Source organism: Felis catus, chromosome B2 (assembly GCF_018350175.1).
Source record: "Felis catus isolate Fca126 chromosome B2, F.catus_Fca126_mat1.0, whole genome shotgun sequence".
NCBI classification, from domain to species: Eukaryota; Metazoa; Chordata; class Mammalia; order Carnivora; family Felidae; genus Felis; species Felis catus.
Window position 1 is genome coordinate 136,778,324 of NC_058372.1, and position 12,116 is coordinate 136,790,439.

Genomic DNA, 12,116 nt, shown 5'->3' on the forward strand with positions numbered 1-12,116 from the left:
TTTTATTTTCTACACAAATCATTCTGTTCTTATATTCCTTAACTCTCTAACTTATATGCAAGTAAATAATTTATTAATGAGGAAAGATATTTTATTTCCTTATGCAAAATCAGAAAAACTGCCGCCACCTTTTAAGAATATAGGCTTGAACCAAATAACTAGAACTAAGTGGAAGTGTGAAATGTTTAATGAAATGGGGTTTAAAGGATGATTTCCTAAAGATTATTTTTGAGAAACTAATATAATTCTACGAAGGACAGACTTTTCCATTAGGCCGAGTTACCACAATGCTGAGGGCTCATGATACTTTTAGAGGCCCAATAAAAATCTTAATTTTAATTTCTTTCAAAATCAGAAGGGAAAAATGAATAAAATAATGAATATGTAACAATGAATCCACCCTGGCTCATATTAGTCTTTGTACCAAGGCAGTTATAAAAATAAAATATTTAGCACTTTTATAGAGGCAGAGCCCACAGAAGCAAAGCGCCGAGGGTCCCAAAAGTCATAATGTGACCCTAGTGATAGCCACAGTTATAATTACACAATTGGCTTAAACACCAGATTTTAACTGAGTGAGGAACTGTTGGGTACTTGTATGGTTCCATTTACTTCTGGTTTCTAAAAATGTCGTCAAAATACCATTTGAATACTTCATAAGTATCCTGAAATACATTAACTGAATTGTGGACTTTACACACAGCTATAAAAATAGAGACATCCAAAAAGGAGAGGTGGGAGTAATGGCAAAACATAATTTTGGAATGCTAGTTAGTACATGTGCTAATTTTAAGCACTAGAAGGGAGTGCTAAAAATGGATGTTTCTTTTCAGCAAGGAAACTTTAGAAAAGATGATCTAAAGAATAGAAAACATTTACATGTGGTCCTCTATTCTCTGTCATCAAGGCAGAGAATAACAATGCTTTGAATACACATAGATAAGTTGCCTGAAAAATATAAAAATCCAAGTTCTAATGATCAATATCACAGTAAATCCCAAATCACTAAGGGAATGATCAAAATAGCGTGCTACACATTAAGAAAAAAAGATAGTGTTCACTAACAATGTTTGCATATTTTCTGATTGCAATTAGGAGAAATATCAACTCACGCATACTGTTGTCCAAGTAATATATCAGAATTAGAACCAAAATTGCAGTAGAGCACCTAGGAACACCCTTTGCTGTGTTGATCCACAGTCTGATTGGCTGATACTAATTCTTTTCATTGGGTTTGTATTCTTTACTAGCCACTAAATATAGATACCATAAGTATTTTGGGTATTTATGGTCTTTAAAAAAATGTCCTTTAGGAAGCTGAAGTTAAACTTTTTTTAATGTTTTACTTATTTTTGAGACAGAGAGACGTGAAGGGACAGAGAGAGGAGACACAGAATCTGAAGGAGGCTCCAGGCTCTGAGCTGTCAGCACAGAGCCTAATGCGGGGCTGGAACTCATGAACCACCAGATCATGACCTGAGCCAGTCAGAAGCTTAACCCACTGAGCCACCTGGGTGCCCCGAAGCTGAAAATTTTCTAAACAGTAGATACTACCGGCAAAATTTTTCAAAAGACTAAGTCCAATTTTGGATTTCATTTAAGCTTTTATAAGGTATTGTTTTTCTACTCTAAACATACAAAGGTATGGATTGTGAAAAAAATCATACATCCATACCAAGTCTTTTTCCTATTACGTTTTCTGTGCTTAAACAAAGTACTTGGTGCTGTTGGAGTATCTCCTCCAGCCCATTTTTGTACCTGGCAATCCACCAGCTGGGCTTCCATGTCCATAGGCTCCTGGGCTGTACCCAGTGCGGTGTCCAGAGTGGCCTTGGTGCTCAGGAGCCAGTGGTCCAGCTCGTCGGCTTCACAGCGGTACCTCTGCAGGGCCTGCTCCTGTCTCTGTTCCTCAAGCTGATCATTTAACTTCTCCTAATGAATTAAGTAGAATGTGACACAGATCACCGAGAGGTACAGTCATTAGGGTTCAACACAACAGAACTAGGTTCTTAGCCCCAGTTGCTCGTCAGAATCCCGTGTGAAACTTAAAAACACAAAACAAAACAAACATGCTTAGGCCGCATCTCAGAGCAATAAATGAGAATTTCTGGAAGTGAGTCTCAGGATTAGTATTTTGATAAAGCTTTTCCGATGATTCTCATGTGCGCCTAAAGGTTCAGGTAAGATTAAGGTTAGGTGTCTTATGTAATATACCTACAGGGCTGGGCAAATAACGCGAATAATGGAAACAGACCAAGCATTAGAACAAAACAATGGCATAAGGCGGTAAACGGCAATAGATACGTTACCACAGTGTCTGGGGAACTGCAAGGAGTGGCGGGGACAGTGGCAAGCATGGTCAGGGCACCAGCACACAGCTTAAAGCAAGTCACCCCTTACAGGAAGTGGGGGGTGTTTCAGGGGACAAGTTTCTTGAGTGAAGACAGAAATTCAAATTTTTTGGTTACATCTCTGGGTTTTCTCACTGATGGCAAATAATTCATATTTAAGAAAAAAAAAATCAAGCCAATCACTTCATTTTAAAACTCCACACAGGGGCGCCTGGGTGGCTCAGTCGGTTGAGCGTCTGACTTCAGCTCAGGTCACGATCTCGCGGTCCGTGAGTTTGAGCCCCGTGTCAGGCTCTGGGCTGATGGCTCAGAGCCTGGAGCCTGCTTCTGATTATGTGTCTCCCTCTCTCTCTGCCCCTCCCCCATTCACGCTCTGTCTCTCTCTGTCTCAAAAATTAATAAAGGTTAAAACTCCACACAGATTTCCTAGAGTGATGAGGGAGAATATTAATGAATTAAAAAAGGAATTCTTAAGGTAAGTACTCTAAACACCTTATTTTAAAAATTAGTTCCTTAATGACTTACTACTGTTGTTATTTTTTTTATAAGAGTTTTTGGTCTGTTCCACATTTTTTTTTTTAACATTTATTTATTTTTGAGAGACACAGAGAGACAGAGCATGAGTAGGGGAGGGGCAGAGAGAGAGGGAGACACAGAATCTGGAACCATGCTCCAGGCTTCGAGCTGTCAGCACTGAGCCCGACATGGGGCTCGAACTCACGAATCGCGAGATCATGACCTGAGTCAAAGTCGAATGCTTAACCGACCAAGCCACCCAGGCGCCCCCTGTTGTTATTTTTTAAATTAAAATTTTTATTGAATAGTTGAAAACGGAGATTAAATAAAGCTGACACATTGATTCTAAATGTCTCCCAAACAAAAAATATACAAATATATGATTTGATGAATCTTATAATAGGTAAAACTGGAAAGAGCCTATACACTCCAACAACAGGTCCGTGTTCTACTGAATTACGGCATAACCAGCAGATAAAAAACATAAAAAACATAATGTTAAGTCCATTTAACAAGAAATGTATTGAGAACTGATTATGTGCCAGAGAAGCTATTGACCCTGAAGATACAAGGAGAGAGACACTCTAAATGTCCTTAAAGAGGTCTCTTGTCTAATCTAATTTATAGGAGCCACAACATGAACATCGTGTATGTTTAGGACCAGGAATTACAAGGGAACAAAGAAAAAGCAAAATAACTTATTTTTTAACCCATGTTGTTGTTACCAAAATTTATCTATTAAATAATGTTGAAGTAACACGAGAACCAGAATTGCAAAACTATTTTCATGAACTAACGTGCTCGAATTGGCTAAGAATGACTAAGGATTTATTCTCCAGGGTATTAGTAATACTACTCATAAAATGCTTTTTATTCAAACATAGCAAACCCTTATGCAAACCTTTTACAATTATTCTTCACAAGGCTCATGTCTACCAAGTTTTCCTTTACGCATTCTCAATTTTTCATGCTGAAATGAGTCAGAAAGTGGTGAAAAGACACATTCATGGCTGTCCACTCAGTGCTCTATTCATGAGACCCTCCTTGAGACACACACAATACCAGCTTCTTCTGAGTGGGAAACTATAAAAATGTAGATCACGTAAAAAACCCGCATGCTTGGCAACACAACTTGAAGAGTTAATTTGGACGCGAGCGGCACCTTCAGGGTTGTTACCTCCAAAAGCTGTCGCTTCCCTGACGCCATCATCTTGATGGTGGACATCCGCTCGGCTAAGACGGTGAGTGTGGACTGCAAGGCCAGCTGTTCCGCGGGGTCGGACTCGGGAGACTGGGACACCAGCTCCTCCGCCAGAGACGACTGGAGCTCACTGATCTCCTCTTGAAGCATGAGAATCTCATCCATCAGTGCCTGTGGAGAAGACTGTGGAATCACACTCCTGTATGTACTTTTTTGGACTGAGGCATCGTGTCATTAGCTGAGTCTCACGTCGGTTGAGATTAATGAAGATAATTCACATGGAAGTCCTTTAACCAGCAAACGGGTTCCGAAATGAAAGGACTGGAACGAATGCCAGGCAGTTTCCGGTTTCAAAACCATTGTGTCACTAACGTAAATGAATTTGAACAAGTTCGTCAATCCTTCTGGCTTTCACTGGGCTCATCTGCAGTCCGGGAGGGGAGCTGGCTCAGTGTGAGTCTGAGTCTATGACTCTATATTGAAAGCAGAATTCATTACTTTCTTCCTCAACACGATTTTTCCCACTCCAAATCTCCCCCAAGTCTGAGCAACAACACTGCGCTTTAACCCAAAGCTCACATTACACAAGACCAGGGCGATCAGTCACCTGTTTCTATGTTCTCACCCTCTCCTCACTTCCGCCTGCTCTTCCCGGCCCTAAAACCTGAAGTTTCTCAGCTAACTTCCAGGTCCCTCTTTTCTCTCCTCGCAGTCTCTCCCAAGGCTGGGGGGTGGGGGGGTGGGGGGTGTCCATTCCTGAGGCTTCAAATGTTTTCTAACCCTGAAGGCTCCCAGGGTCATGTTCCTAACCCAAATATCTGTCTTAAATTTTAGGGTTTATACTCGACACACACATTTCACGGGTATCAACAGCATATTACGTGTAAAGCCTGCTTCCTCCTCTGTCTTCCTCACCTCACTGAAAGCTAACACCCTCTCACTGTTCAAGTTCAAGACCTAGGAGTCATGCCTCACACCTCCTCTCCATCCCTCACCATATCCAATCCCACACCAAGCCCTGCACTATGGATCCGATGTGTCTCCTCTGCCCCAGCCCAAGTCAGAGCCAACTCTCTTACCTGAATGGCTCTAATGGTCTCCCGGTTGGCCTACCTGCTTACAAGCTTACCTGATCTCTCCAGTCCACTCTGCACAAAGCAACTGGGGTGAGCTTTTAAAAAGCTCTCACTTTCCTGCTTTTAAATACCTAGTGGCTTATTGCCCATAAGATAAGGGCCAAACTCCTTATCTTACCTGTATGTCTCACCACTTTCTGCCATTGTACCACACCCCCTTCTCCCTCGTGACATTCCTGCCTTTTGCCCTCAGTCCAGGACCTCCAGCTCTTTCTGGCAAATACCACGCTAATTTCTTTATTCATATCCATCACAATTATATACATGGTTTTTATTTCTCATTTTTTTGGTATGTTATGACTCGTTCTTTAACTGGAATCTTGACAGGAGAAATTCTTATGTAGGATTTGAATGGCATGTTAGAAAAAACAGGTCCTACCACAGGAGGGAGCACCGAGATGTCAAGTAAAGGAACACAGGCTTATATTTACCGATATTTCATAGTTTCCGATGTACCTGCACATACATAGTTCACAGCTCTGCCACAGGACCGTAGGCTTCAGTGCAAGCCCGGTGCCTCCTGACCGTGGGCTCTCAATAAATATTTTAAAACAAAATAACAAAAACCCCTTCTCTTGTCCTAATATTAAGTGCCATCATATACAGTTGATTTTTTTAAATAAACAACTATATTGAAGTCATTCTATATGTCTAGAAAAGTGCACAGACCCTAAGTGTAGAGCTCTATAAATTTTCACAAACTGCACATACCCACTCCTGCCACTCAGATCGAGAAACAGAACGTTCCCAGGACTCTACAATCTCTTCTGATCTCCTCCCTGTTACTACCTCCCTCCTTGCCAAAGATCACCACAGTGTTACCTGTAAACATCATAGGTTACTTTGGCTTATTTTTGAGCTCTATAAAAATGGAATCATACCTGAAGTACTTTCCTGTCTGGCTTCTTTCCCTCCCTGTCATGGTTGTGAAAGGGATGCATGTTGATGATGATCATTTTCATCATTGCGTAGCACTCCACTGTCACCTGGTTTTGGATCCTTTCCGGTGAAGCCTTTCTAGTGGGTTCATGGTAGTACCTCACTGTAATTTTAATTTGCATTTCTCTGATGACTAATGAGATTGAGCACTTTTTTTAAATGTTTTTTTTTAATGTTTATTTATTTTTGAGAGAGAGACAGAGCGTGAGCAGGGTAGGGGGTCGAGACAGAGGGAGACACAGAATCTGAAGCAGGCTCCAGGCTCTGGGCTGTCAGCACAGAGCCTGACATGGGGCTCGAACTCGTGAGTGCGAGATCATGACCTGAGCTGAAGTCAAACGGCCAAACAACTGAGCCACCCAGGTGCCCCGAGATTCAGCACTTTTCCTATGCTTTTTAGCCATTTGGCTATCCTCTTTTGTGATTGCCTGCTAAAAATCTTTTGCCCACTGGAGTCTTTCCTTTTCTTACTGATGTGTAAAGTTGTTTACATATTTTGGATAGGAGTGCCTGCGTTCCTTTTGGTTCTGTGTATTGCAAATATCTGCTGCCACTTTGTGACATGGCTATCCCTTAATGGGAATGACTTCCTTACTGGTGCCTTTTTTTTTTTTTTTTTAATTTTTTTTTCAACGTTTATTTATTTTTGGGACAGAGAGAGACAGAGCATGAACAGGGGAGGGGCAGAGAGAGAGGGAGACACAGAATCAGAAACAAGCTCCAGGCTCTGAGCCATCAGCCCAGAGCCCGACGCGGGGCTCGAACCCACGGACCGCGAGATCGTGACCTGGCTGAAGTCGGACGCCCAACCGACTGCGCCACCCAGGCGCCCCCTTACTGGTGCCTTTTGATAAAATGAAATTCTTAAATTTATTACAGTCTAATAATACCAGTATTTTCCTTCACTGGAAAACTCAGGGTTAGGTTTTGGTGTCCGATTTAAGAGATCTTTGCCTATCCCAAAGTCATGAATATATTTTCCCAAGTTACCTTCTAGAAAAATGGTATTCAAGGTGTGGCCTATAAAATAGTATCAGTCTATGCAAAATGTTTACCGATTCATGACAAGATAGGGATATTGCAGGTGTCAAGAAACTTGTAAAGCAACTGGACATTGACATGTCCTAGCAGCATTTTATTTTCTAAAATATTGGTCTGTGATGGGTCAGAAATTTTAAAAATTAAATAAGGTTATTTAGTACAGATAGTTTGAGAAACTCTGTTGCAAAACTTTTTTTTTTTAACCTTCACATTTAGATCTACAATATCCTTAAACTTAATTTTTGTGTTCAGCCATAGATAGGGGTCAAAATTCTTTTTTTTTCTTATTAATATCAATTGATCCTGCCTAATTTACTGAAAATAGTATTTTTAATCCATTGTTTTGCAGTATAATATTGGACATAAACCAAGCGTCTGTATGTGTCTGTGTGCCTACGACTTCTAATTCTGTTCCACTGACCCAGCTGGCTGTCTGTGGCAACACCACACTATCATAATTACTACTGCTCCATAAGTCTCACTCTCTGGGAGGATACATTCTTCAACCTTACTCATTTTCCTCAAGATTGTCTTGGCTATTTTTGACTCTTATACATTTGTAATATATTTTAGAATTAGCTTATCAATCTCCACCAAAGACCTTACTGGAATATTTTAATGAGACTGTAATGAATTTAAAGACTGAGTTTGTTATATATTCAAAACGCTTTTTCTCCAGCCAATTACTTTCCACTACTTCATAATAATATTTTGACTACTGCCAAATATACAAAATTCATATTATTTGGTCTCTCTTTTTTTTTAAGTTTATTTATTTTGAGAGAGACAGAGACAGTGCGAGTGGGGAAGGAGCAGAGAGGGAGGATAAACAGAGAATCCCAAGCAGTCTCCATATTGCCAGTGCAGACCCTGATGTGGGGCTTGAACCCACAAACCTGTGAGATCATGACCTGAGCTGAAACCAACAGTCAGGTGCTTAACTGGCTGAGCCATCCAGGTGCCCCTTATATGGCCTCTTTTAAAGGCTTGTCCATAACTAGACTGACCCCATCATGTCTTTTTTTGCACTGATCCTCTGTGCAAGGAAGGAGAGCCCCTCACTATCTTAAACCATGTTCATTCTCATTGTCTCCTCTGCACCTTTCTTCACATGTGTTTATATTTATAGCGCCTTCCACCCACTCCTGTTGTCAGTCTGAACTTTTAAAATCTGTGCTTCCCGAAAGACCCCATAGAATTTCCTTTTGTCTCCATCTGTAGATAAAAGGAGATTTTACCTTTATCTATAACCCACAGTCCCATTGTGTTTTTCTACAACGTGTTGGTAATTCCCTTCACCCCTAAAGCACACTTTTCAATCATATATTAATGAGAAAGTCTGTCCTTTTTAGCTGCATGCATACTAGGTGCTCAGCACATCTAGTTGACTTAATTCTAATTCATGATCGATAAAACAGGTATCTCAGTCACAAAGCAACCAGGAAGAAAAAAGCAATCTCATTTACTCTCAGTGGATTTGACCAATCCAGTATACAGGGAAGTCACTAGCTTCTTTTTCAGGCTCACAGTGGTCTGCCACAGCCCTCTGAATGTTCTGCAATAAGGAATAAAGGAATTAAGAATTCTAAAACTGTGGGTTTTCATCCTCTTAGAGTCAAGACTCTCTATTCATGCTTCAGCTTACTCTCAAGGGAGAGTTTTTTGCTCTCAAGGATGGTTTTGAAAGGTAACTATAGTTTTAAACTTCAAGATCCAGGAGCCAAGCCTACTGGGGGCGGGACTTTTTTCTGATGTAAAATGTTTTGAAACCAGATAGAGGGGGTAGTTGTATAAGATACTGAAAGTATTAAATGCCAATGAGGGGTGCCGGCGGGGGGGGGGGGGGGCTCAGATAGTTAAGGGTCAGACTTCAGTTCAGGTAATGGTCTCATGGTACAGGTTTGAGCCCTGAGTCAGGCTCCATGCTGACAGCTTAAGAGCCTGGAGGCTGCTTCACATTTTGTGTCTCCCTCTCTCTCTCTCTGCACCACCACCCCCATGCTCGCTCAAGCTCTCTCTCTGTCTCTCTCTCTCAAAAATAAACATTAAAAAAATAAAAAAATAAATACAATTTAAAAAATTAAAAAAAATAAATGCCACTGATTGTACAGTTTAAAGTGGTTAATTTTATGTGAGTGGAGTATCATGTCAATTTAAACAAAAAGATCCAACAATCAAATATGTCTTCACCCCTATAACTGTCTCAGCTGGTGGCCAGCTGTCTCCTTACAACATCTGACTCAAAACTAAGGAGGAGAAGAAACACACATCTTTGGGTTTCTGACTTGTGTTTACAAAGAGGGTATATGCACCACACTTCTGTGGTTTACAAAAGTACCTTAGGCTTCTCTAAAATGACTCACTCTGGGGACAACATGGAGTTCATGTTTGGCTTAACACCAAAGGTAAATGTGAATTTCATTGTGACTTTCAGAACTATTAACATCAGCACAGCTGGTTTCAAACTTTGAGTTGTCATATATAATGAAAAAGCAAAAATAGAAACAAATTTACCTCAGAGCTCTGCCTACTATCCATCACTGAGCTTAATGTGGCAGAGACAACACAGGCCCACAAAGCATTAGCTGCCCATGACCATGAAGGTCCCTATCACAGAGGGCTTATCACTTAGAACAGCCACAAGTCAGCTTATGAACTGCATTACTGTCTTAAAAAATTTTTTTTAATGTTTATTTTTGAGAGAGAGGGAGAGCCAGAGAGAAAGAGAGCGAGAGCGAGAGCGAGCAGGGGAGGGGCAGAGAGAGACAGAAGAGAGAATCTGAAGCTGGCTCCAGGCCGTGAGCTGTCAGCACAGAGCCCGACTCAGGGCTCAAACTCACAAATGGTGAGATCATGACCTGAGCCAAAGTGGAACGCTCATCCAACTGAGCCACCCAGGTTCCCCTGCATTAATGTGTTAAAATTAGATCCCCCATACAATTTAGAGAAGATAACAGGAAAGGCACAGCACTCTACCCAAATTCGGTAGATTTAGACAAGTAAGTAGAGGAAAAATGTAGGTATTAGGTCAGCTCCTTAAAGAAACATTAATACTTTCAAGAGAATGTTGGGAAAGAAATAACAACTGAAGGGTTTCTATTAATTTTTAGAAAATATAAAAAGTATACTGGACTGTCTCACCCACATTCAGTTGGAACTTAGAAAAAGTAATTCTACAACACTTCTTGGAATTTTTAAAATACCATTCCAGAAGCAAAGAACCAATTTAGACTTTGAGATACTGTTAGCTTTTCACGTGGGCAGCTCTGTCCCAGAATTTGTAGAACTGAGGTACAGATGGCAAAAGTAGGTCAGATGGAAAATTTTAGATTTGGGGTGATATGAAAAGCAATACATAATTCATACTTTCTTTGCCTCTCAGCAGAGCATTAATATGTTAAGTTCCCATGATGGGTAATAATCATGAAATGAGCTACATCTCCTCGCTGCTAGAATTGTTCACATGACCACTCCCAGCTTAGAAAGAGACAGAAATTCATGTGGCTGGCCTTAATTACAAGAAAAGTCACACATTCATTCTAATAGTTAATACTTACTTAGCATTAATGTGCAATTTTGTGTTTTCTCCATTAAATCCCTTGAAAATACTAATTTTGCTCTACATTCAGTTTATGCACATTTTCATCCCAACGCCCGAGAGGCAGGGTGGTGGTTGGGAGCTAATTTCTGTTTTCAATTAGGAACCCTGGAATGTCAGGACAGACCACCACGATCCTGTTTTCAGGCAGTTCCTGAATCCTGGGGGACCCAGTGAAAGGTCTTGGGGGCTGCGGTCAGTCACCTGGGACACTAGAAGCATGCACCCTGAACAAAGGCCGAGATAACCCAAAAGTAGAGAGAATTAAACTATGTAAACCCTCTCCTGGAACACCTGCTCGTTCGTGATGGCCTGACAGTGTGATACTGACATTCACACTACAGTAGCCTTTGGGTAATTTATGCTCAATTCCTTTTGAAGTTTTAGAGGAAACTATAATCAAACGGAGGTCACTTGTCCTGCCCCTCCAGGCATAGTGAAGCATGGGGCGGGGGCGGAGGGGCAGCTGAGCAGACAGAACCCCAGGGGGCACACTGGTTCTACACGGGCAACTTTTTCAGCTGACAGTAAGGTGGCAGCAGTTGACAAGTCGATAACTGGAGTATCAGTTAAAGAGGACCATGGTGCTTGAAAGAAAATTGCATTGTAATAGTCACCTAAGTCCCTGGACCGTCCTCATGATTGGTTTAGTCCAGGTAAACAAAGACTGACCCTAACTCTACGTTTGTACAGCACCTTCCCCAAACGAGACTGACTATGGATGACTTTGGGAGAGCAGAAAGCCCCACAGAAGGTAGTTTTACAAAAATAAGGTCTAAAGACGGGTGCTTTGATCTCTATCTTAAGAAGTTACAGAAGTGTCAAAAACCTGAAGCCACTATTTCTCAATACACTGTCTCCAGATAAAATATGCTCATTTTGGGGTTATATTGCAAGAACACCACATATATTCTTAATATATGTAAAAGAATGCAATTTTATCTTAGACTACATATATGAGCAACCAATATATTCCAAGGTTTTCCTGGATTCAAAGAAAAAAAAAGTGCAGAGTTTCATGCCTAAAGCTAATAAATTTCCCAAGTCCTTGACAGATACACATATCACATCATGTTTTACAGCACTTAATTTACATCTAAAAATACTTTTGTTTTCCTCTGCCTTTTTAGAGGGTTAGTACATGCTCCTCCATTCTGGCAGGGGGGCGAGGGGGAGGGCAGGTAGTGTTTCCCCATATCACGGTGACTGAATATTTCAGTGAACACCTCAGTACCCCTGGCTCTCAGTTATACCCGATTGTGCATTAACAGTACACTTGATCATACTGCTAAAGAATTAACTGGATTTTAATATATGCATTTTCTTAGCATAGA

At 40.9% G+C, this 12,116-nt stretch overlaps 1 protein-coding gene across 22 annotated transcripts in view; it reads right to left on the reverse strand.

Moving 5' to 3' along the window:
• SYNE1 (spectrin repeat containing nuclear envelope protein 1) overlaps positions 1–12,116 on the reverse strand; it is a 475,092-nt gene that overhangs the window by 144,995 nt on the left and 317,981 nt on the right. For 18 of the 22 annotated variants that reach the window (XM_045058235.1, XM_045058234.1, XM_045058221.1 and 15 more), the window contains 2 exons: positions 4,045–4,251; positions 1,759–1,932 (listed from right to left, as the gene is read on the reverse strand). In XM_045058235.1, the coding sequence (XP_044914170.1) occupies positions 1,759–1,932; positions 4,045–4,251 (381 nt within the window). The remainder of the gene's footprint in view (positions 1–1,758; positions 1,933–4,044; positions 4,252–12,116) is intronic. The other 4 variants (XM_045058230.1, XM_045058229.1, XM_023254513.2 and 1 more) reach the window with 1 other exon arrangement.